Source organism: Pyrus communis, chromosome 10, assembly GCF_041283825.1.
Source record: "Pyrus communis isolate YQ-2024b chromosome 10, ASM4128382v1, whole genome shotgun sequence".
Lineage (NCBI taxonomy): Eukaryota > Viridiplantae > Streptophyta > Magnoliopsida > Rosales > Rosaceae > Pyrus > Pyrus communis.
In genome coordinates, this window is record NC_142574.1 from 26,802,784 (window position 1) to 26,828,121 (window position 25,338).

The 25,338-nt window shown below is 34.4% G+C and overlaps 1 protein-coding gene and 1 pseudogene across 1 annotated transcript; both read right to left on the reverse strand.

The window, feature by feature from the left end:
- Positions 1-2,605: 2,605 nt before the first annotated feature.
- On the reverse strand, positions 2,606-5,717 carry LOC137728479 (putative CoA ligase CCL10; annotated as a pseudogene).
- A 6,503-nt stretch (positions 5,718-12,220) lies between these two features.
- Positions 12,221-14,857, reverse strand: LOC137729286 (O-fucosyltransferase 23). The gene is made up of 3 exons (XM_068468164.2): positions 14,448-14,857; positions 14,135-14,254; positions 12,221-14,059 (listed from the first exon to the last, which is right to left on the reverse strand). The coding sequence occupies exon 3, from the start codon at positions 13,834-13,836 to the stop codon at positions 12,484-12,486; it is 1,353 nt and encodes a 450-aa protein (XP_068324265.2). The 5' UTR covers positions 13,837-14,059; positions 14,135-14,254; positions 14,448-14,857; the 3' UTR covers positions 12,221-12,483.
- Between the last annotated feature and the right edge of the window lie 10,481 nt (positions 14,858-25,338).

Below are 25,338 nucleotides of genomic sequence, written 5' to 3' on the forward strand. Positions count from 1 at the left end.
CTATTTTTCTTTCCATAGAATTGAGAAACCATGACATAACCAATTGGTCCTTGCACAACCATGCTTTATATTCTGGTGATGTGATCTTAGGAGCTGGAAGGCTGCCATTAATAAACCCTAGCTTTGATCTCCCACCAAGATCCAAAGTAACAGCTCTTGACCATGGCAGGTAATTAAACTTATTCAGTAACACTGAACTGAGCCTTTGATTGGGGTTGATATCAACCTTAGAAAATTTGCAAGAGGAGACGTAAGATTGCTTTCACCCTTCTAATTAACAGAGTTTTCTTCCACCATGGTTTCAAAGCTAGAAACAACTCACAACAAGAAGGATGCAGAGACAGACTCGAAAGGATGTCCGCTCTGATCATTAGTCCTTGTAAAAGATGAGTTTAAAAAAGGGGTGTGCTATCCACACATCCTTTGTTAATTTATGTCCATTGATCTTCTACAATTCATCCGATTCGACAGCTGAAAATTAAAAAGGTGTGTGAGAAGTAAAAAGATATATGTGGATATCACACCCCTTTAAAAAAAAAACCTAGTCCTAGATCACATATTCAATTTAATCCCTTAAAGTGTACTTTTATTAAATTTATATTATATTTTTGTTATTGATTGGGTATTTCTCCACATTAAAATTTTAATTTTATTAATACGCACATATTAGTTCTTTCAATTATAAATTAACATAAATGAGAAAATATTAAAAGAAATTAGTGACACAAATATGTAAATACATAAGTGTACATAAATGACTATACCGAAATGTTTATACCGACATATATAATTATAATGAACCTAAATGTATGTATCGGAATGTATTATATTGAATTAATGTACCTCAATGTCAATATCGAAATGTATATACCGAAATGTACATACTAAAATATATGTATCGAAATGTATTATATTAGATTAATGTACCTATATAATTGTATAGATGGATATACCAAAATATAATCAAATGAATTGATGTACCTAAATATCGGAATATACTATATAAAAAAATTAGTTTACCTAAATGTAAACATCAAAATATATTATGATGAATGAAATGAAAATAAAAATTAAATGTAATTATTAAAAATAGGAAAAAAAGAATCAAACATCAAAATATAATTAATAAATGAAATGAATAAATGTATCAGAAACTAAACTAAAATTAGATTTTAATCTTACACAAGATTATAATCTAAAACTCATTTTTTTTCAAGGATTAAAATAAAATTTTCTTATTAAATTCAAAGAACGTATAGCTTTGAGTTGCACCAGCTAAACACGACGATGGAAACGAGATTAATCCTTATGTATCCTTTCCCATTGCTAAGGGGCCTAGCTTGAAATGTGAAGAAAATCATGGAAATTAGATCCTAATTAAATACGCAAACTTATATAGCCGATATCATCGGACCGAGATTCAAATTGGGGAACTCATGAGATTGGAAAACGATCTTACTCGTTTGTCTATCCAATGTGATTAAAATAAATAAATAAATAAAAAGAGCATTTTCCATTTAGTCACACTTATTTGTTCTTTCCTATTGTTTAATTTTTAAGATTTGTTTCAAGTTTTACCTATGCTTTTTATTAATATATATATATAGGTTTTTTTAGCCAAAATGGTCCATGAAATTTGCATAACACATCACTTTGGTCTCTGAGATTGAAAATCAAAAGAAATGGTCCATGAGATTGTTCACCATCCATTATTTTGGTGCTTCCATTAAAACTCCATTAAGTGTCCCGGAGCTCTTGGCCGAAAGTTGGGGCAATTTTCAACGCTTCGTAACTCAATTGTTTTTTAACCAAATTCGACCCATAATATATCAAAATGAAGATAGGAAAGTGTAGAACAAGATTATACCTATTTGTAAGCCCAATGGTTTCCGGAAATGGCCGGAAAATAGCCTGAAAAGCTTTTGGTCCGCAGGAAAACTCGAAAACCCGTTGGAAACTGGATAAACTTTAAACATTCATAACTTCTTCAATACTCAACGAAATCGAGTGATTCAAAAACGAAAATCATACTTCTCGATGAGAGGAAGAGAATGGTACCTTTCTTGACTGCTAAATCGCCATGGTTTGACCGGAAAACAGCTCGAAAGTGGCTGTTTTGGTCTCAAGTTAGCCACTTTCGAGCCGTTTCCAGCCAAACCACAGAGAGTTAACAGTCGAGAAAGGTACCATTCTCTTCATCTCATCGAGAATTATGATTTTCGGTTTAAATCACTTGATTTCGTTGAGTATTGAAGAAGTTATGAACGTTTAAAATTTACTCAGTTTCCGACGAGTTTTCCAGTTTTCCTGCTGGCCAGTCACCTTTTAGGCTATTTTTCGACCATCCCTAACAATCATTGGGCTTCCAAATAGGTATAATCTTGTTTTACACCTTCCTATCGTCATTTTTATATATTATGGGTCGAATTTGGTTAAGAAACAATTAAGTTACAATGCTTTGAAAATTATCCAAACTTCTGACCAAGAGCTCTGGGACACTTAACGGAATTTTTAACGAAGAACCAAAATAATGGATGGTGGACAATATTAGGGACCATTTCTATTGATTTTCAATCTCAGGGACCAAATTGATGTGTTATGCAAATCTCATGGATCATTTTGGCTAAAAAGCCATATATATAAGTGGTATAATTTGAAACCTTGTGTATTGTAATTTTATATTTTTGACCGGACTTTCTGGATAAGCTCCCTTCTCAAAATCTTTCCCGAAGCCGACTTCGGGACGCTGTTTATAGATGTCACTCTCCACAATCGTTTGAATTGTGCAACCTGTAAAAGTAGAGGAAAAATACCGTCAAACTTTCAATTATTCAGTGAAACATATGTCTAAAGAAGTGTTCAGATTCTAGACCACAATATCAACTAAATTTTTGACAGAAGCAATATTGGGGAGGCGGAATTGAACTCGGAACTTTAGGGGCAAGTCGCAAGGGTTCATGCTCTTAACTAACCGAGCTACGTCATGCATTCAGTATCAGGTAAAGTGAAACAAAAATCATGTAGTGCTATTCTGTGTTCTACGTTTTGCAGAAACCTTACCTGTCAACAAATTTCTGTATTTGTTGCTCAGCTAGCAAGCTATTTGGTGCACGAACAACGTACGCAATTGGGACTTCCCCGGCTTTAACATCTGGAAATCTGCAATGGAAAATTGATGCTAAAAATCGTGCAGTGTTTCGAAGTTATGGAAACTGAGAACAATGGTGTGGAAAAACAATGTATGGCTCTTGTACTTACGGGATCACAAGTTCACAACAGCATCCAATATTTCAGGGTGAGAAAGCAATATCCCTTCTAGCTCCGCAGGAGCCACCTGTTGTTACATTAACCACATTACCTTTTTTTCCCTACAAGCGATATTAGAGGAGGGAAGATTCGAATTAAGAATCTGGAGTGCAGGGGCAAACACTCCAACCACTTTGCAAATCCCTTGCACTCGAAGCGCATAATATTTAGAAAATTAATTATACCTGAAAACCATAGCACTTTATGAGCTATTTAATTCGATCGACAACAAATAATTGCCCCTCTTCATCAAAATATCCAAGATCTCCAGTGTGTAGCCAACCTTGTTCATCTATCGTCAACTTTGTGGCTTCTGGATTATTATAATAACCTGAAAAGCAATTTATATACTTGGAGTTTATTTCTTTCATTATCTACAGAATCATTTACAGTCTTAATCTTGAAATTTAATAATTAATCTTGTATTACTTTGAAAGAAAAGTAAAAATGGCAGAAAGCAGATGAAAATATATATTAGGTTAACCTTGCATCATATTAGGTCCCCTAACCCATATTTCTCCCAACTGGTTAGGAGGAAGAAGCTCGAGGGTATCCACACTAACTATCTGGGAATTCAACTCCAGGAGCAAGAACGCTGCTCGATCCAGAAATTTGAGATCCTTCTGTAAAATTTTCCAGAGAAACGATCCCACAGGTTTCTGTCAAACCATACCCCTGCCACAAATACAACACAACATGGATTTTCAAGTCAAAATTCAATTTTTGTAATTGATGCTGTAGGTAGCACATTGATCATCTAATGTGACAGCCACTGTTCATTAACAATGATTGTAATTGATCAAATATATTTATTTGTTATGGTAAACTTCCACGTCATAAGGTCTTCTAGGCAGAAAATGTGATCTTTTTTAGCATCTTAAATTATATATTTTTGTTTGTGAAATCTTTCAAGAGCAATTGTATAAGATTATTTCACAATAATCAACTTGTGTGGAACCCCTCATTGGTCGCCTTAATATTTTATATTAAGCATTCGATAGTCATAGAATTCCTTCTTTTTATTTCGTAAAAGATAAATTAGTTAGATTAGATATTAGATTAAGGAGCCGACGGGATTTAATATCACGTCGTGATGTAAAAGATAACACTCAATTTTATCATTATGGTAGAGGACCACTTGCAATAATGAAATTAAATAGATGTGTTTTTAATGTTTTATCAACAAAATTTAAGATTAAGCGATCAAAGATTAATTTAAATCATATTATTGTTAGTCCATCATGAGGTTAATTGCACGTCTACCTTAGTATAAATAATATAGTTTGTTAAGCAACAAAGACTCGACGAAGGTGACGATTCCAATTTACCTGACCAATCGCAGCGTGAGGAATGGTCTTAGCACAATCCTCCATCAAATCCTTACCCAGCGGCGCCGCAGCCGAAATGATGAACTCAACCGATGACAAGTCGTACTTCTAAACAACGCTCTGCTTTGTCAGCGCGATCACCAGCGGCGGAACCACGAATAAATACGTAACCCTGTACCTCTCCACCACCTTCAACGCCCTGTCGATGTCAAACTTCGCCATCGTAACGACAGCGTTCCCTCGCCGGAGTTGCGAGTACAAAATCACCAACAGCCCAAATAAGTGAAACATCGGGACAAAGCACAGAAACACGTGGCGCGGCTCGCTGTACCGGTCCTGATCGGCCGCGACCATCAACGACGTTGTAATGAAGTTCCGATGCGTCATAACCACTCCCTTGCTCTTCCCAGTCGTCCCGAACGAGTAAAGCAGCGCCGCCACGTCACTCTGATTCACATTAACCGCCGGTAAACCGGAAATCAGATTCGAATCGTCCGAAAGCTTAATCAAATCGGAGAAGGAATGGATATTCATATTCCGGTATCGAATTGGGAGATTGAAGCCCTCGATCTTCGGCAATAGTTCGGAGACGTGATGATGAGCTTCGGATTGCAATCGCTGACTTGACTGGCGAGCTCGGAGACGGTGTACATAGAATTGCAGCTGGTGGCGGTGGCGTCGATTGCGGCGATTGAGAAGAAGCAGACGGGGAAGAGGATGGAATTGGAAGCGAAGATAAGAACGACGTCCTTTTTTCTGGACGTTGAGATTGAGGAAGGCCTGTGAGATACGAAAGACTAAGGATTTGAGCTGGAGGAAGGTTAGGGTTTCGTCGGTTGCAGCGTCGGCGAGGGCGAGGCTCTGCGGGAAAGAGGAGGAGGTGTGGAAGAGAAAGGCGGTGAGAGAGAGGTTGGGATCGGTGGAGAAGGGGATGGGAGGTCGGGGAGAGGTGTAGGTTTGGGTTTCGGGGTTGAAGGATTTTGGCGCCATGGATGTTTGGGACTGAGAAAATTTGGATTTTTCGTATGTATAGAACTGCATTGTGAGTGACGAGGAGGAGGACGAAGGGGTGTGATGAATTGACTTACCCGCCTAAAACCAAACTAAAATCTGTAAACGAGATTTTTTTTTTTTTTTTTAAACAAACAAAATTATTTATATTAAGAAGGTGTGAGAGTGGACTAAGCTTCATAAGTAAACAGAATTACAATATCAGTATCGGTGGAAATATCGATATGCAAATTTTACAGAAATATCGATAATATATCAAATATCAATATCGATATCAGTTGCATTTGATGGAAATCATAGAAATTTGCTAAAAACATTAAAATTTGAAATTATTGTTTAGGGAATGTTGTATGAAGCCACAACACACATATGAATCAATAATTAATGACTAGATATTGTGTAAAAACAAGTATGTGATATGTGACAAGTGAGAATGAAAAACAAGTAATAAAATAAAACACTTCACGAGAACGAATAAATTACACATAACTGAATTAAAACTTTCATCATGAAAACGACACAAGTTTTATTGAATTAAACTAATACCATATAGAATGCATAAGTTCATGAAGTTAAAACTATAGTCAATCTTCATCTTTCATTTTGATTAGACCTTCCAACGTAGTACATTTCAATTGCACCAATCTCCAAACATATGATAGATTGAAAACTAAATTCACATAGTAGAAAAAGAAATGAAGAAAGCAACGTGAAAAGACACAAAGAAGAAAACTCGACCACTAGTTTGTAACTTTTTGTCTAAATTTCTGCAAGGATAATAAAATATCGAAAAAATTGACTGATTTTTGGAAATATCGAGAATATGGGGTGAAATATACATTTCATCCTCCTCCCCTTTCATATGTTCCATGAATTTTTTGATATTTTTGTGAAAATATCGAACATATTCAGAATATTTTAAACATTTCCTGTAAACGAGATTATTAACCATTAACTAATCAATTTTTATTGAATGTCGAGCTTTTAATATCAGATTACCGTTTGGGTAAAAAAAAAAAATATTGATGTCCCTAGGTTACTATCCGCCACAGGAGAATTTAGAGGAAGGGCTAGTTAGGAATTGTTGTGTTTTTTTTTTTCAAAACTGCTTTTACTATGTAATGAGAATACACAGCTGTGGAAAAAAAAAACAAATGTTTGGTAAACTATAATGGTGAAAGTGCTTTCAGTAAAATTAAAAAAAAACAAAGTTCAAATGTTTTGTAAACTTTTATATAAAACTACTGTAACTTTGTAAAAAGACATGTTGCTAGATATATTATTAAGTTAATTAGGTTAATTGTTGATCAATTTGTTACAAATACTAGTTTCCTCTTATAACCTCTGTTTACTTTACCTAGCTCTAGAAAAAAATAAAAAATAAAAAAACTAATGAAAAGTTCTTAAAAACTTTAGTTTTTAATCAAAAGAACAAAATAAAGGTATCAATAAATAGTGTCAGGAGTGACTTTTCAAGGTAAAAATATCCTTAACGTTAAAAGTGAACAGTACCAAGAGTGTTTCATTAAGATTCGCCTAGAAAAACCCATAGCAATCTCGTGGTCTCATAGCAACCCCTGGTCTCGTAGCAATTAGCAAACCCCTGGGTCAAAACTAAACCCAAAAATAAGAAAATAAAAATCTCTCTCGAAATTACTTTTTCTCTCCGTGGTGAGAGCTTCTCAAGCTAAGAGTTTCTTCTCACTTCTTGTGTGAGGCATTCAATCCGTAGAAATCCTAGTGGCCTTAACTTTGGCTGGGGTCGGTTGTCGTTTCCTTTTTGCTCTCCTTCTGTTTTGTTTTCCTTGCTTCCACTGTTTTTTCTCCCAAATTTATACTCGGATCTATTCTATTTCTCTATCCCCGTGGGTATTACTCTTTTCAGGCTCTTCCATGCTCCGATCTTCAACCATGCATCGTACTGAGATCGTGCGTAAAGTTGCGGTGTATCCACCGGCTTGGGTGTTGTCAACACCACCACCTTCTCGTTTTGTCTGTCGATTCCGGCAGCGTTGTTCGTGGGTTTCCACGAGCTTCATATTGATAGTTGGCTTCTTTCGTTTAGACGCTGGTTATTTCTAGTTTATGGTTGTGCTTAGGTAGCATTTTGGGGCTGGATGTGGTGTTTATTGAGGTGGTGCTCGATGGTGATGAAGGAATCGAATGGACTGACTGGTTCTGGATATAGGGGAGAAGGCTGTGGAAATCTGGTGAAGCTTTCGGCTTTGGAGGCTTACTGTAAAGTTTTGGCCTAAATGTTTTTTTGGGCTCAGTTTGTGTTCTCTAGTGTGTTTGGACCTACTTTTGTTTGTTGATATGTTGTCTTTGGACCTTCATTGTATTGTTTGTTAGTTGTTGGTGGTTTAATAAATTATCCTTTTACCAAAAAAAAAAAAAAAAACTCACAAGTTTACATAAGAGTGTTAAAGAAGAAAATAAATTATGATTACACTCCTAATTACAAGTAAACCCTAAAGCATTGAAGGTCCCACTAGTGTGAATTTTCACCCAATTTCCCAAGTCCAAGCTAGACCTGGCAATTTCTGACACGACCCGATAACCCGACACGACACGACACGAAATTAACAGGTGTTTGGGTCGACACGATAACGAATCGGGTCTTATCGGGTAACCCGATAAGCACCTGTTAAGATAACGGGTTGGGTCGGGTATACACGTGGGTAAACACGATACACGATAAGCAGAATATTATTTTTATAATTTTATAACCCTCAAAAAATACTGTAATAATTATATACATTAATTTTACAATTTTATACCCCTAAAAATTATAATAAATATATATATATATTAAATTAACTATAAAATTTATAATAATTATAATAATTATATATACTATAATAATTATACCCCCAAAATATTAAGTCTATCTATACTAATTATATATATATATATATATATATTAAATTTTATAAAAACTATAATAATTATTAATTAATAATTTAATATGCATGATCATGCATTGCATATTTGCATGATTTTGCATCCATTGAAATTTGATGCGTCAGGACTCATATGTGATTTGTTTCCATTCTCAAATTTCAATAATCAATTTCTTGCCATTGCCATTTGCCAACTTGCCGCCCTTTTTGAAAAAAAAAATGGAGGGAAAATGAAAATGTTAAGAAAAGTTGAAAATAAAACAAAAAAGTGAGGGAATTCAATTAGGGAAAGATGTTGGAGGGAAAAGTGAAAATGATAAGAAAAAGTTGAAAAGGAAACAAAAAAGAGAGGGAAAAATGAAAATTAATAGAAGTGGTGAATCTAAGTATAAATAAACTCTAAGTGTTAGTCAATCTATCGTTTTATGAATTCTCCAAAACTAATTTCAACGATCCAAACCGTCAAAATTGTTTGTAAATGCTTGGAGATCACATCAGCAAAAAATCACAAAAAAAAAACATTCAGAGATCAAGTAACGGGACAAAGCTTTTCAACGGTTATAAACGAAAAATCACGATTTAACGGTTATTTTAACTCCGATTTTGATGATTTTTTATAACTACACTCCTTGACCCTATATGAATACAATGAATGAATTCGATCTTCAATTTAAAATATTTACACAAGTGGATACCACAAAATCTTATGTTATACTTAATAAAAGTATAAATAAACTCTAAGCGTTAGTCAATCTATCGTTTTACGAATTCTCCAAAACTAATTTCAACGATCCAAACCGTCAAAATTGTTTGTATATGCTTGGAGATCACATCAGCAAAAAATCACAAAAAAAAAACATTCAGAGATCAAGTAACGAGACAAAGCTTTTCAACGGTTATAAACGAAAAATCACGATTTAACGGTTATTTTAACTCCGATTTTGATGATTTTTTATAACTACACTCCTTGACCCTATATGAATACAATGAATGAATTCGATCTTCAATTTAAAATATTTACACAAGTGGATACCACAAAATCTTATGTTATACTTAATAAAAGTATAAATAAACTCTAAGTGTTAGTCAATCTATCGTTTTACGAATTCTCCAAAACTAATTTCAACGATCCAAACCGTCAAAATTGTTTGTATATGCTTGGAGATCACATCAGCAAAAAATCACAAAAAAAAACATTCAGAGATCAAGTAACGGGACAAAGCTTTTCAACGGTTATAAACGAAAAATCACGATTTAACGGTTATTTTAACTCCGATTTTGATGATTTTTTATAACTACACTCCTTGACCCTATATGAATACAATGAATGAATTCGATCTTCAATTTAAAATATTTACACAAGTGGATACCACAAAATCTTATGTTATACTTAATAAAAGTATAAATAAACTCTAAGTATTAGTCAATCTTAAAAACAAAAACTCTTTATCCTTGCACATTTAATATTTGTAATAGATTAGTAGTGTATGTATTATTTTTTTTATTAGGCTTTCATTTTCGAGTGTAGATATAGTACTTGAACGAGAAATGTTTTAATGTTTTCAAGTAATATTTATGTCGCAATGTGTGGTATGTGCAAATTTTTAAAAAAATATATTTTTTTCTTAACGGGTCATAACGGGTCATAACGGGTCGGGTCACTTTACCCGTTGGGTAAAGTGACACGACCTGTTAAGGACCCGTTAAGATAACGGGTGTGACACGACACGACCCGTTAAGATAACAGGTGTTACACGAAAACGACACGAACACGACAGACACGACCCGTTTGCCAGGTCTAGTCCAAGCAAACAAAAAGAGAGAGCAAAATTTTCAAGAGAAATACTAATGAAACTCTTTTAAAAGTAAAATTGTTTATAAACTCAATGTCACTTTATATTTTTTACATTATGTTTATTTGTACAAAAATTAGCATTAAACTAAAAAGTAGAGAATCCATAAAAAAATTCACAATCGCTTCAACAGATCTCAATTTTCAAATAAATACAAAGAAGATGATGTGTCAAAAGCTCCAAGTGTACCAAAGGACATGACCCTACCACTGCCACTAAATAACTTTATTCCTTGGATTGTGTTACTTACGCGTAACAAAGTGAAGACAGATTGACCTCCTTTTTTCTGTACAATTTTGGTATTTTCTGTTTGGGTATATTATCAATTTCCCCCCTGAACTTGTGACCATTAGCCAATTTCCCCCCTCAACTTTAATTTTGGCCAATTTCCCCCCTGAACTCTCATGATTAGTCAATTTCCCCCCTCAACTTTAATTTAGCCAATTTCCCCCCTCAACTCTTATAATTAGTCAATTTGCACCTTACTGTTAAATTTTTAATTTGATCATAATTAAACAAGTGTGTGTAAGAAACTAAATAAGATGTATGTTAATCATGTTCCTATATCTTTATCCTATTACAAATAGATTAAAATTTAGTATTTTACAATTTATCATAGATAGTATTATTAGTCATAATAAATCAGTATGGAGTAATTTTATTTGATTTTTTACTATACAAAATTGATAACAAAAAGGATTGATGTGTAAATTTTTGTATGTGAATACAATTTTCTTTATAAAAGTGAAAGCTAAGTTCAAGTAAATTGCGGAGAATCGAGCTTTAGTAAAAAAATGGCTAGTCTATTCATAATTTTCGACTCCTTATTAAGAATAACCCATTTTATTGAAATAGGTTTGATCCATGAGTTTAGGATTATTATTTCTTTTTGTTATTATTTCTTCTTCTACATGCTTTAAACCCGATTCATAACTTTTTCTTATAATCAACCCATGTCACATACTAACTGTATTATGTTTTTGTACATTTTACCCTATATTATGCAGGTGAGTTTATGTTAATTTTAGTACTTTGTTGGAAGCTATTAGAAAGATTGAAAATTAAGAAAAGAATAGATGGAAAATTAAAAAAAAAAAATTAACAGTAGGGTGCAAATTGACTAATTTTGAGAGTTGAGGGGGGAAATTGGCCAAATTAAAGTTCAGGGGGGGAATTGACTAATTATGAGAGTTGAGGGGGGAAATTGGCCAAAATTAAAGTTCAGGGGGGAAATTGGCCAATGGTCACAAGTTCAGGGGGGAAATTGATAATATACCCTTTCTGTTTTGGTCATATGTGCCTTTTATTTTATTTTATTTTTTTAAGAAACTTTAAATAAAAGCTTTCAGTATTGTTCTTTCATATTTTTACACTAAAAAGTCAATCATGTTACTATTCACTTTATTCTTTATTTTGTCCTTATCATTAAAATTCAAAATTTTCAAGTTCTTTTTATTAGTTTTTTTATTTTTTTTGGTGAACATGTACCTTCTTTCATTTAGGAGAATTTCATCTTTTTGGCTCTCATTCCTGTAATGTTGTAAGATGATTTAAACCATCTATTTTTTAAATCATCTTTCAAGAATCATATCTGCAAAATTAACTAAATTAAGAAATTATTTAATCATCGATTATCTCATATTCATTTGAACCATATTATCTTACATAAATCCTAAAAGTTTGACAACTTTTATCAAACGGTTTAATGATTTTCAATTTGATTGATTTTTTATTGCAGGGTTGATATCTATAGAATGACCTATAAATTAGACGATTCTAAAATGAAAAGAATAACCAAGAAGGTAAAACAAGAAGATTCTGAGTAAAAATTACTTACATTACATCGAGATTGAAGGAAAAAAAAAAAATCAATCGCCTGAAAACTACATATAAAACTAAATTTTGAAATTTACATCAATAATATAATTTGGTGCTACTTCAACATTCTCTGCTACTAATTTTCTCTACAAAAGGAAAAAGAAAATCTGAGAAACTATACCAACAAATTTACGCCGGAGGGAAGAAATAATTTGGATTACGCGGCGGAGCATCGAGTATATCCATTGGCTGAAAAACTGATCGTCAGACTCGACAGGAGATGTCGTTGGAGCCATAGCTAATTGCTTGAAGACTTGAGCCAGACATATTTGTCATCCATCTTCGAGGGCCTTTGGATTCCCCTAATATGTTGTATGCATAAGAAGGCCACCTTACATCCACACCACACGAGCTTGTGACGCCCGCCCTAATGAGCTTCTGCGTTCGATCCAGAACTATAAGATTCGAAAATGTTGAGAAACTGTTTCCCACAAAGACATCAGCCCTTAAACACACTTCGTAGTCGATTGCAGACTGAATGAGATAAGAGAACTTCTTGTAATTTCCTTCGACGCCCAATTTCTTCTTCTCGAAAGGAATCAGGCCTTCTTTCCAGCCGTTTAGAATAGACGGATCATGAAGAAGACTATCAGCTATAGCTAGATAAACAACGACAGGCGTTTTGAGGCCAACAATGTTGCCTACTCTTTCCATGATCTCCTCCTTGCTACTACAAATTTGGGTTATGTTTGATCTTTGCTCTAGCTTCTTACAATGAATCATCCAATCTATCTCTATCCTCATATGTACAGCCACATAAGGCACCGGCTGCACGAGAGAATTCTCTGCCGGGCTAATGCCAACTTGCGCAAACTCTTTCTGACTACTTACTTGTGCTGCTCCTATCTCTCTAATCCGTGACACAACTTTATCCGCTTCATTCATTATCTCATCAACCAAAACCATGCACTCAAAGATTTTCGCATAGTCCTTCACGGACCAATGATCGTGCCACAGAAACGGATTCTTTCCTACGATTCGAATCACCTCGTACTCATTGTATGGATCCTCATTATGCTGTTTCAACTGATCCATGTCCCTCTCGGGAGTCCACCTCCTTCCGCTTCCTTTCTGAAGCTCAAATGCTCCTGTTCGGTTTCTAACATCTGAAAGTTCACCCAATTGAACGAATCCATTACAGAGAGAATTAAACTTCTTGAACTGGAACACCTTATCGAAGGAAATCGGCTCCAAGAGCTCAACTTCCTTGTAAAACAGGGAAGCACTCAAGCTAGGCATCAAAAGCGTCCGGTTCAGAAGCCTTGCGGTCAGACAAGATCTTGCAAACGCTATTTTCTGGTTGTTTAGTCCCCAAACGATTTGAGGAACCTCCAGAAACTTATCTTTTCGGATCCCAGATTTCTGACCGAGTGACAACGAGAGATTACCGATGAATACCAAGTTGTCCTGTTCAGTTCCATCAAAGATGGAGAATGTAGGAAGCAGAACAGCTCTAATTACCAGAGCAGTCACAGCTAAAACAACACATTTGCATGCGAACGAATTCAAATGGCAACCGAGAACTTTGAAATTCTTACAGTAAGGAGGCACGTCCATTTAAGATTAGCAAACCCTATTCAATCGAGAAATCCCAGAATTTCAAATCATCCCAAGAACATAAAAATTCATCCGGCACCAAAAAATCAGCATGAACCCTTTTCAATTCAGAGACAATTTGCACAAAACCAGAAGAACAATCATTCCATCGTATGAAATTCGAGGCTTTTTATGCAGAGTTGTTGCAACAGTTGAATTCAAATACGTGCAGGACACATAAAATCTACATAAACCCAACAAATATGACCAGAATCAAATTCTATAAGGATTGTATGTGAATTGTGAGAAGAAAACTTACCAATTATTCACAAAATTAATCCGGAATTTGTAGAAAGAAGCAATCTTCCAATCGAACCCAGATTCCAAATTCAGAAGTAGAAGGCTCCGAGAAAGGCAAGCATGTGATATGGTTGTCCCACTGCAATAAAAATTCGATCACAAAACTGTTAAAAGGTGTGTCCTTTATACCCCATAATTCACAGAATAAAACAACATATAATCCTAAATTCCAAAGCCTGCAGGAGACCTGCAGATGTTGCTATAATAAAACAAACAAAAAAGACGGACGCAGAGAGAGAGAGAGAGAGAGAGAGAAACTGCATAAAACTCACATATTTGGAGTTTGAAAGCCTGAAACTCAAAACCCAACAACAAAGAATTCCAAAAACACAATTGGGTTATGATTTCATAAGAATCCAATGACAACCCAGAAAGCAGAAGACACCACATAAGAAGAAGATGAATATGTGTCAAGGAAATACAGAGAAACAAAAAAAAAAAAAAAAGCCTGAATTCCTGTTATCCAAAAAACGCATGCCAGCCCATCATTCTCATGACAACATCATATTTTTAATTAAATAAAACAGAGTTAGTAAAGGTGGAAAAACAACAACAACAAAAATAAAAAATAAAAAATAAAATTGAAAGAGGAGAGATGCTTCAAGAAGGGAAATAAAATAACGGAGATGAAAGTAGGGCAAGAATCTTGTGTGTCACAGAAGGATCTGACTTCTCTGCCTTCTCATTTTTCATACATTTTTATCCTATTTTATTTATGCGATCACGATTAAATCATATTATTATTTTATATTATTATTATTATTTTATCTTATTATTTTTATAAAAAAATTAATATAAAATATTAACATTACTTAATTACATAAAATTAAAAAAAATGAAAGTATATAAGAAATGCGAGGTGAAAGAAGCCAGGTCCGTGACAGAATGATGTTGTTGGGAAATGGCAAGAAAAAGGCCAAATGGGAAGTGACAAGGACATCTCAGAGATGAGCAATGTAGACAAACTGTCTAATCTGGCAAGGTAAAATAGGACGGACAAATGAAACTCTTATTCCTCTGAGCCTCTGCAACGTATCTTAGTAAATAGAAAACGAGTAATGCATAAATTAAATTTTTAGGATTACATTTTGTATGTCAAATAGCTATAAATAAAAAATAATCATGTTAATTAATAATTTTATTATTTAATTTACAAAATTTAGTTTATTAACATATTATCTACAAGAAAAATCTCATAATAGTGTAGTTGTTAAAAACATCATTTATTCTAATACATTGTTCTATTTTGTGACATATATTGCACATCCAAACCGCAATTATAGTTCTATATACTAAGAAGAAAGGGTATATTATCAATTTCCCCCCTGAACTTGTGACCATTAGCCAATTTCTCCCCTCAACTTTAATTTTGGCCAATTTCCCCCCTGAACTCTCATGATTAGTCAATTTCCCCCCTCAACTTTAATTTAGCCAATTTCCCCCCTCAACTCTTATAATTAGTCAATTTGCACCCTACTGTTAAATTTTTAATTTGATCATAATTAAACAAGTGTGTGTAAGAAACTAAATAAGATGTATGTTAATCATGTTCCTATATCTTTATCCTATTACAAATAGATTAAAATTTAGAATTTTACAATTTATCATAGATAGTATTATTAGTCATAATAAATCAGTATGGAGTAATTTTATTTGATTTTTGACTATACAGAATTGATAACAAAAAGGATTGATGTGTAAATTTGTGTATGTGAATACAATTTTCTTTATAAAAGTGAAAGCTAAGTTCAAGTAAATTGCGGAGAATCGAGCTTTAGTAAAAAAATGGCTAGTCTATTCATAATTTTCGACTCCTTATTAAGAATAACTCATTTTATTGAAATAGGTTTGATCCATGAGTTTAGGATTATTATTTCTTTTTGTTATTATTTCTTCTTCTACATGCTTTAAACCCGATTCATAACTTTTTCTTATAATCAACCCATGTCACATACTAACTGTATTATGTTTTTGTACATTTTACCCTATATTATGCAGGTGAGTTTATGTTAATTTTAGTACTTTGTTGGAAGCTATTAGAAAGATTGAAAATTAAGAAAAGAATAGATGGAAAATTAAAAAAAAAAAAATTAACAGTAGGGTGCAAATTGACTAATTTTGAGAGTTGAGGGGGGAAATTGGCCAAATTAAAGTTCAGGGGGGAAATTGACTAATTATGAGAGTTGAGGGGGAAAATTGGCCAAAATTAAAGTTCAGGGGGGAAATTGGCCAATGGTCACAAGTTCAGGGGGGAAATTGATAATATACCCAAGAAGAAAAGTGATTATGTAACATGAGCAGTTATGAATAATTATATTTCAAGTTTGAGTTTTTTAACGTACATAGTATAAAGATTATTTGATGTCGTTATGATTTGTATGTAATTACACATATTGCAAACTTATTTTACGATTTTTTTTCTACAAATATGAATGGTGAGATTGTCCTCCAATCGTATAAAATTTGGGAGAACTAATAAAAAATCCCTCACCAAATGTTTTTTTTATTGAAAAACACTTAGACAGCTTTTCTTGTTATTAAGGATACTTTATGTATTGTAAGGATAAAAAAAAAACTAAACGAAAGTCACACTTTATGAGGGTTTTAAATTAACAAAAAAATGTCCTTAATAATTAAAAAAGTGCCATTAACAATAAAAAGATGTCCTTAATGATAAAGAAAGTTGTCTAAGTGTTTCGTGATGGACTTTGTATTAATTTTCTAAGAAAATTCGGGAAGTATAAAACAAAATAGAAAAACCATTGGGGAAAACAAGAAAAGAATTATAAACTCTACCATTTTATACATGTAATTTGTGTTTACTAAGGTAAGAAGCCAAGAAAAGCATGGGGAGCCAGGGGAGGGAGACCTCTTGTGAGTTGGGACCTGGGAAAGGTATGTCTGTTGTAATGCTTACGACGGGACTTTTGAGTTATACCATGTGGATGCATTTGTCTTCCAACGCTTTCGTATTGTTGAATGTGTTGACCCACACAATTAAACAAGTTCAAAGAAATTGGTGGAGGGTTTTCCAAATCTCTAGCAAAGGTCGTTGGTGATCAATCATCTTGAAATATGTGACATCGGTTGTATCTCTAAAAACAAAGAGCTTAGATATCTGAATTCTACTCAAACTAATATTGTGGTCTTTTTGTGAGAAAATCTCATACTTGATGGATTGTGCAGATGATAGAACAAGTTGGGAACAATATCGATGTTATTGGAAGTGGGCATTTGACCAGTCTCTTTGATAATTTGACATAATATCAGAGCTAGAGAGCATACTTGTACTGTCACGTAATAGGTGAGTCCCCTTGGCCTCGTGCAATGATGGTGGGTCATTTGGCCCTGTGTGTATGGTGAATCTCCTTGGCTCCACCAATACTGAGCAATTTTGTGATAAAACCTCATACATGATGGATTGTGCGTGTGGTGATTAACAAATTTAGAATAACATCGATGTTGTTGAAAGTAGACATTTAACCCGTCTCTAATAATTTGACAAATCATACATTTACATATCAAATCTTTATTTGTCCTTATTTATTTTGTTTAGCTGTCATCTATTTGTGAAATTGCTTGTGGGGCTCAGGAGTAACATGGATGGAGGTCGTGATTAACTAAAATAAACACAACCAATTAGCAAAGGTTAATCACGAGACTAAAAAAGCCTAACTGGTCGGGAAAAGAATTGCTGCAAGAGCTTACAACTTAGCTGGTTAAAATTATGGGAAAAAACGTATAAATTGACTTCTCTCATTAGAGATTTTAAGTTCAAATCCCCCCTTCTTAATATCATTTGTATGTAAGGACGGCTGCAACTAAGGTTCATTAGGGACAACTACCACCACTGAAGTTTAATTTGTAGAGAGGAAACAAACCACAATGAACCGAACTTGAACTTATGGTATTCAAGTACTTTAATTGATTGGTTAAATTTTTTTAATAATATGTATAATAAGCTATCATTGTGAAAAAATATCTACAAGTTGACTCAATAAAATTTGATAAAAAACAGAAAAACAATAAAATTATAGAAGAAATTGTACTATAATGAATTTCTTTTCCTCAAATGCAACTGGAGGTTAAATTCGCCACCAATTAAAAAAAACAGACTAGCTCCGTCCCTGTTTGTATGAACAAATGTGCTAAGTATTTTTATTAATAAAGTTCATTTGAATCAACTCCGCCCATATTATCTTTTCTAATCGATATATGTTAGGAATGAAAGGGAAACTCAATATATATATATATATATATGTATATATATATATATTATGTGCATTAAAATTCACGTTTGTATAAACACCATTAAATTATTTTTCACGAGGCATATTAAAAAATAATAAAAATAAAAATATTCTAGCAAGGCACAAGGGATGGTCGATCAAGTCATATTTCAAAATTATAGAAAACAAAAGCGATTAGTTCAAGTGACTACATATGCTACTATGGGCATTCATTTTTAACCTAATGAACATGTTTTGGGTTCAAATTATCTCTTTCTTTTTAATATAAAATCATCTCTCATCCTTTATATTAGAGTCGTAACATCGACAGTTACCAAAAACTAAAATACTATAACACATCACAAGACTAACATGTATTTAATTTATGCTTTATGTTTTAGGTAGCTAACTCAACTGCTGCCTTCAAAACCTCCTATTCTATTAACCAATAATAAATGACCAACAAGATCCTGGTTCTTCCCCCACTTCTACTTTCTCGTCATTTATTTGTTTTCCCTTCATGCATTCACCCGTCGCCCACCCCACGCCCTTTCTATAATTTGGCTCACATGCATGCATGCAAATGCAACCTGATGCATGCCGATGCAGTAGTGCTTATTATTCCACTACTAAAATACGTGGATAATTTTTTTTTTTTTTTTTTTTAACAAACGAAATTATTTATGTTAAGGAGGTGGGGGGAGGAGTCCGAGCCATAAGCTCTAAGGGGAAGAAGGGTGAGATTAATAAATGTTCCATCTAGGAATTTGTGTGGTGAAGATGTTTTCAAACTAGTGGCAAAATGTTTTATCATGGGCACATTCTTGATGGTCTTGGCAGCACACTGATTACCTTGATGCCTAAAGTGCAGAACCCCTTCTCTATGGCCCAATTCAGGCCAATTTCTATGGGTAACTAACACCATCTACAAATGTATCACAAAAATACTAAAGGGTAGGAGAGTAGACTAAATCTTATAGTCTCAAGCTTTATAATGGGATTGCCATAACAATGCGATTCAACTTCGTCTTTGGCGAAAATCGAACCTAAGGCCTCTCACTTACAAATGAAGAAAAATACCACTAGATCGTAATACTAAGTGGCAATAGATCAATATATTTTATATGAGTTTTCTAAATTTTCATGATTTAACTTTTTGTAATCCTGTGAAAGTAAGAGACACGAAGCAATAAAAGTTTCAACTGTAATGAAACAAGTGCCAAAAATATTTGCATGGAGAAGTCTCAGAAGAAGAGATTCCTCTCTCTCAAGTACAAGCAGCCTAGCCCAAGTTCCAGGCAACGGATTAACCCTAGCCCATTCACAAAAGGGTGTTAGAAGATGATCTGGGTCATCGAGCCCATACTGCCCAAATATTGATATAGATGATCTGTTCCAAAGTACCATGGAAATCATGAACTTGAACTATGACCTTGGAACCCAACACGACCAAAGACATGACCGGAGCTCTTGAAATTGAACCGATCCTCTCCGGATCTTTGTCTGGAATCCAAGGACTTAGAGATTCACGCTGTTGAAAAGACAGAGAGATTCGAACTCTTAGTTTGTGTAAGATGGCTCGGTGGGATGAACTAATGAAAACCGCATGATTTAAAATGAGTAGTCCGGAACTAAAAGTACGTCGGCTCTGGACGCATAAATCCAACGAACTTACCTGCGTACGCATGATGAGCTGAGAAGATGTGTGTTTTAGCAATGTTTTTGTTGTAGTTATTGTTTCTACCCAATTGTACATGTTGTTATTTGTACCTAAATATGGTGCACATAAGGTTTGCTTACCTGCCCACACGGTGGAACGACTGGACCTCAATATTTGTACAGATGCCCTAACTGATCCCCACTTTGCAAGTCAAGCATATATATAGCACCTTAAACTCGAACAAGTTGTGCCATGCAATTGTAATTTTAATTACTAATTGAAAAACTGAGGAAGAAGATGGCTAAAACCTCAATGTCAATCTGCCTTTCTGTGCTCTTGGTTTTGTTCATCGTCTTTGCAGTTGCAGGTAAGAAAAGACAAGTCTTTAAATGTATTGGAAACACTAATTGCCATGGGATGTGTAATTCTGCCTGTTATAATACGGGTGGAATATCTGATATGTCTCACTTTTAAAGTGTATTAATAAATAGCAAATACATATGTTATAATTTGAGTGGAACAGTAACACTATGTGGACACCAAAAAATCTCTAGTAATTATAAAAAGGTCACCGATTGACTTCTTTTCTTTTTCATTTTGATCTTTTGCTTATGACTGTATATGTTTCTTGCACAAGGCAGATAGTAAGCTTATAGGATGCCGTGATTGGTCGTATAGTAGCACATGGCAGGGTTCATGCTTGTGGAGTCCAAATTGCAACAAGGCATGCACAGAACGGGAAGGTGCGACTGCTGGAGCCTGCTTACTTTTCAAATGCGTTTGCTATGATGGTAAAGGTTGTCCGCAAGGCCGCCTCCCTGAACACTAACTACATGCACTAGGAATACTCCAAAACTGCGTTCATTTTCAATGTATACGTACGTAAACATGGATCCATATATGTGTTTGTGAATGATTCAGTCTCTGTACTATGTATATTATTCGCCAAAGTTTCATACAAATAACACTTACTCGTATAATAAATTAAATGATGCAAAAGTTCGAGAGTTTTTACATAAGATGTTGTTTATTTGTAGATGTTGTGGAAGTAGCGGGGTGTGGCATGGAATCATGGAGCATTATCTAATTATAACTTAATTTAAAAACTATGAATCCGACAATTAAAATTCATTAGACCTATTATAATTGACGAATTATAGAGAGATTGAGAGAGGTGTGGCAAGCATAGAAAGAATTCTTTGGGAGAATTTAGAGGTATGATTTCTCACCTCATTGTGCCTTTATTTATATAAGTGGGAAGGTAACTTCCTTACCTAGTAGGTTTTACAACTTAAACAGGGTGCTATCTAAAACATATGGTAGAATCGAATAAGGACTTACTAGGATTTACATAATTACATTTCTAACTAAATTAGGATTGCAACACTTCCCCTTGAGTGTGTAAATATTACTAAGTAAATGAGGCATCAGGTCTTTAACGATGAAGTAAGTTCAGATGATGAAGTCGTCGACACAATGAGCGAATGCGCATCTCAAACCAATGGAAGAATGCATAAAAATGTAAAACTCACAAAACTTCATTATGGTAAAACCCATAATGTGAGAAAACCCCATAGACTAAGGAGAAACGTGAGATGTTTGTATTAATTCAAAACTATACGTGTTTAAGATGAAAGCAGAATGCTCAGAAGGGTATGACCATCCCAGGGTGGGTGCCTCGTTAAAACATAGTTAGGAAAAATTGTGCATTGAGATCAACTGAGTCTACTTCTGGATACTCCCATGAGTTTGACAAAACTTCCAAATGAGAACTACAAGCATCACAAACAAATAGTTATGCGTACCAATTCCTTGGACAAGCTTTTGGAAAGTAGACTTCGACAGTGACTGTTGGAGTAATATTAGAAAATATGAAAATAACACAAGAATTCTAATAATAATAATCATACAGAAATTCACAACATCAATTATGTATGAGATTAATATAAACAACTAGAGATAATAAAGTTAGAAAAACTGACAAACTTGGAGATTGATGCTTGCATAATTGCAATGTCCTAAAAATAGAATTTCGCCCCTACTCTTGTGCTTGTAATTTGGTAGGCGTCCATCTCCTAAGATTCAACAATCTATAATTCGAAGTCAAAGCACTTCAATCTTCGGACTCTAGCGAACTTTATATATTTCATACTCTCAAGACACGACTCGGAATTTGACACACAAAGCATTTGAGAAACAAAGTGGGGAAACCCTATTTCTCAAGAGTAAAAATTAACTCTAATTTTCTATCTTAATGATGATGGTTTCATGAGTTTATATAGCACCCAAGTTCTTCTTGTTAAAAAGATGTAACTTTTCATCTATAAGTATACATCATTTGACAAGGGAATGCACCTAAATAACATAACCTTTCTAAGAAATATGGTTAACACTATTTTTTATTCAATTATTAAAATTACATATTACAATATTTTATATTATAATATATAATTTTCAACAGTGACATCGTGCAGAAGTCAACAAGATTGTTTGGAATTGGATTGCTTAACTTCAATCTCATCTCGCTTTACTGATGTGATGTAGATGCAATATGTATTGGCCTTGACTTCGTTATGTATCATGTTTTGGTCTAGTCGATATTATCTACACTAAGAGAGAGGAGATGGGCTAAGCCCCATAATGGGCTAGCAATAATGTGGTTTAAATACGCATTTGACAAGAATCGAACCTAAAACCTCTCACTTATAAGAAAAGAGAACTATCACTAGACCGTAGTACTAAATAATCTTCCTTTAATATATTTAACTTAGGGTAATAACATCAACTGCAATAAAAAACTAAATTACTGTGACACCTCACAAGATTAACATGTATTTAATTTATGCTTTATGTTTTAGGTAGCTATCTCAACTGCTGCCTTCAAAACCTCCCATTCTATTAACCTATAATAAATGACCAACAAGATCCTGGTTCTTCCCTCCCTTCTACTTTCTCGTCATTTATTTGTTTTTCCCTTTATCCATTCACCAGTCGTCCACCCCACCCCCTTTATATAATTTGGCTCACATGCATGCATGCAAATTCAATGAAATGCAAGCGGGATATATATCATATATGGGGAGCGATGGATGGAGGGAGAGAGAGAGAGAGAGAGAGAGAGGGAGAGAGAGAGGTCCAGCTGGGCATGGGCATCTCCACCCCCGCGGCTTGGAAGTTGCAATTATCTGCTGGCCTGATGCATGCTGATGCAGTAGTGCTTATTATTCCACTACTAAAATACGTCGATAATATTAACACCAACGAAACCTCCTATCCCAACCATCACGCCTTAACCCACGTTACTTGTAAAAGTCTAAACAAATATATTAAGAGCTAAGAGAGATCAAAACATTCAAAATATGTGGCCCCGACACTTGAAACTAAAAAACAAAAAGGAGCAACGGAGTAAATGATAAATTTCTAGAAAAAATACATTTGCTATAGCACGTCAACGTATTTTATACGAGTTTTCAACTTTTCATGATTCAACTTCTTGTAATCTTGTGAAAGTCAGGCACAAAGCCGTATAAGTTTCAGCTGTAATGAAACAAGTGCCAACAATTTTTGCATGCAGAAGTCTCGCAAGATGTCACAACCTCAAGCAGCCCAGCCCAAGTTCCAGGCAACGGTTTAACCCCTAGCCCATTCAAGCCAACACTGCCCAAAAATTGATATGGATGATCTGTTCCAAAGTGCCATGGAAATCATGAACTTGAACTATGTCCTTGGAACCCAACACGACCAAAGACATGACCAGAGCTCTTGAAATTGAACCCATTCTCTCCTAATCTTTGTGTCTAGAGTCCAAAGACCCAGAGATCCGAGTCGTTAAAAAGAGAGAGATCCAGACCTTTAATATGTGTTAGATGGGCCAATGTAATGGACTAATGAAGAAAGCAGGTTTTAAAATGAATAGTCCAGATCCAAGTGTCCGTCGGCTCTGGACACATAGATCCAACGAACTAACCTGCATAAGCATGATGAGAGGAGAAGATGTGTGTTTTAGCAATGTTTCTGTTGTAGTTGTTGTTTCTATCCAATTGTACATGTTATTTGTACCTAAATATGGTGCACATAAGGTTTGCTCACCTGCCACACTGTGGAACGAGTGGACCTCAATATTTCTACAGATGCCCTAACTGATCCCCCACTTTGCAAGTCAAGCATATATATTCAGCCCCTAAAACTCGAACAAGTTATGCCATGCAATTGTAAGTTTTATTACTAATTGAAAAGCTGAGGAAGAAGATGGCTAAAACCTCAAAAAAAATCTGCCTTTCTGTGCTCTTTGTTTTGTTCATCGTCTTTGCAGTTGCAGGTAAGAATAGACAAATTTTTACGTGTATCGAAAACACCACTTGCCATATGGTGTGTAATTCCTATTGTTATAGTACGGGTGGAAGACATAGTTGATATGTCTCACTTTTAAAGTGTACTGATAAATAGCAAATACACATGGTATCATTTAAGTAGAACAATAACATTGTATGGACACCGAAAAATCTCTTGTAATGAAAAAGGTCATCGATTGACTTCTTTTCTTTTTTATTTCGATCTTTTACTTATGACTGTTTATGTTTCTTGCACAATGCAGATAGCGAGCTTATAGGATGCCGTGATTGGTCTTATAGTAGCACATGGCAGGGTTCATGCTTGTGGAGTCCAAACTGCAACAAGGCACGCACATAACGGGAAGGTGCGACTGCTGGAGCCTGCTTACTTTTCAAATGTGTTTGCTATGACGGTAAAGGTTGTCCGCAAGGCCGCCTCCCTGAACACTAGCTACATGCACTAGGAATACTCCAAAACTGCATTCATTTTCAACGTATATACATGGATCCATATGTGTTTGTGAATGATTAAGTCTCTGTACTATGTATATTATTCGCCAAAGTTATATACAAATAACGCTTACTCGTATAATAAATTAAATGATGTAAAAGTTCGAGACTTTTTAGATACGGGGTTGTTTATTTATAGATGTTGTGTATGTACATTGTACATTATATTATATTATAAAGCGTCTGTGGGTTTATTTTGGTTTTGAAGGGGGGGAGGGGGGGGTGGCGCATGGGACCATGGAGCATTAGCTAATTATAACTTACTCACTAAACAATGAATCCGACAATTAAAATTCATTAGAAAAAAAAAAGTACAAAACTTACTCAGTAAACAATGTATGTGACAATTAAAATTCATTAGGAAAAAAATTATAACTTACTCACTAAACAATGAATCCGGCAATTAAAATTCATTAGAAAAAAAAGTACAAAA

Bases quoted from the DNA above. Each gene is read 5' to 3' on its own strand.
- LOC137729286 (XM_068468164.2), bottom strand. From the start codon at position 13,836: ATGGACGTGCCTCCTTACTGTAAGAATTTCAAAGTTCTCGGTTGCCAT.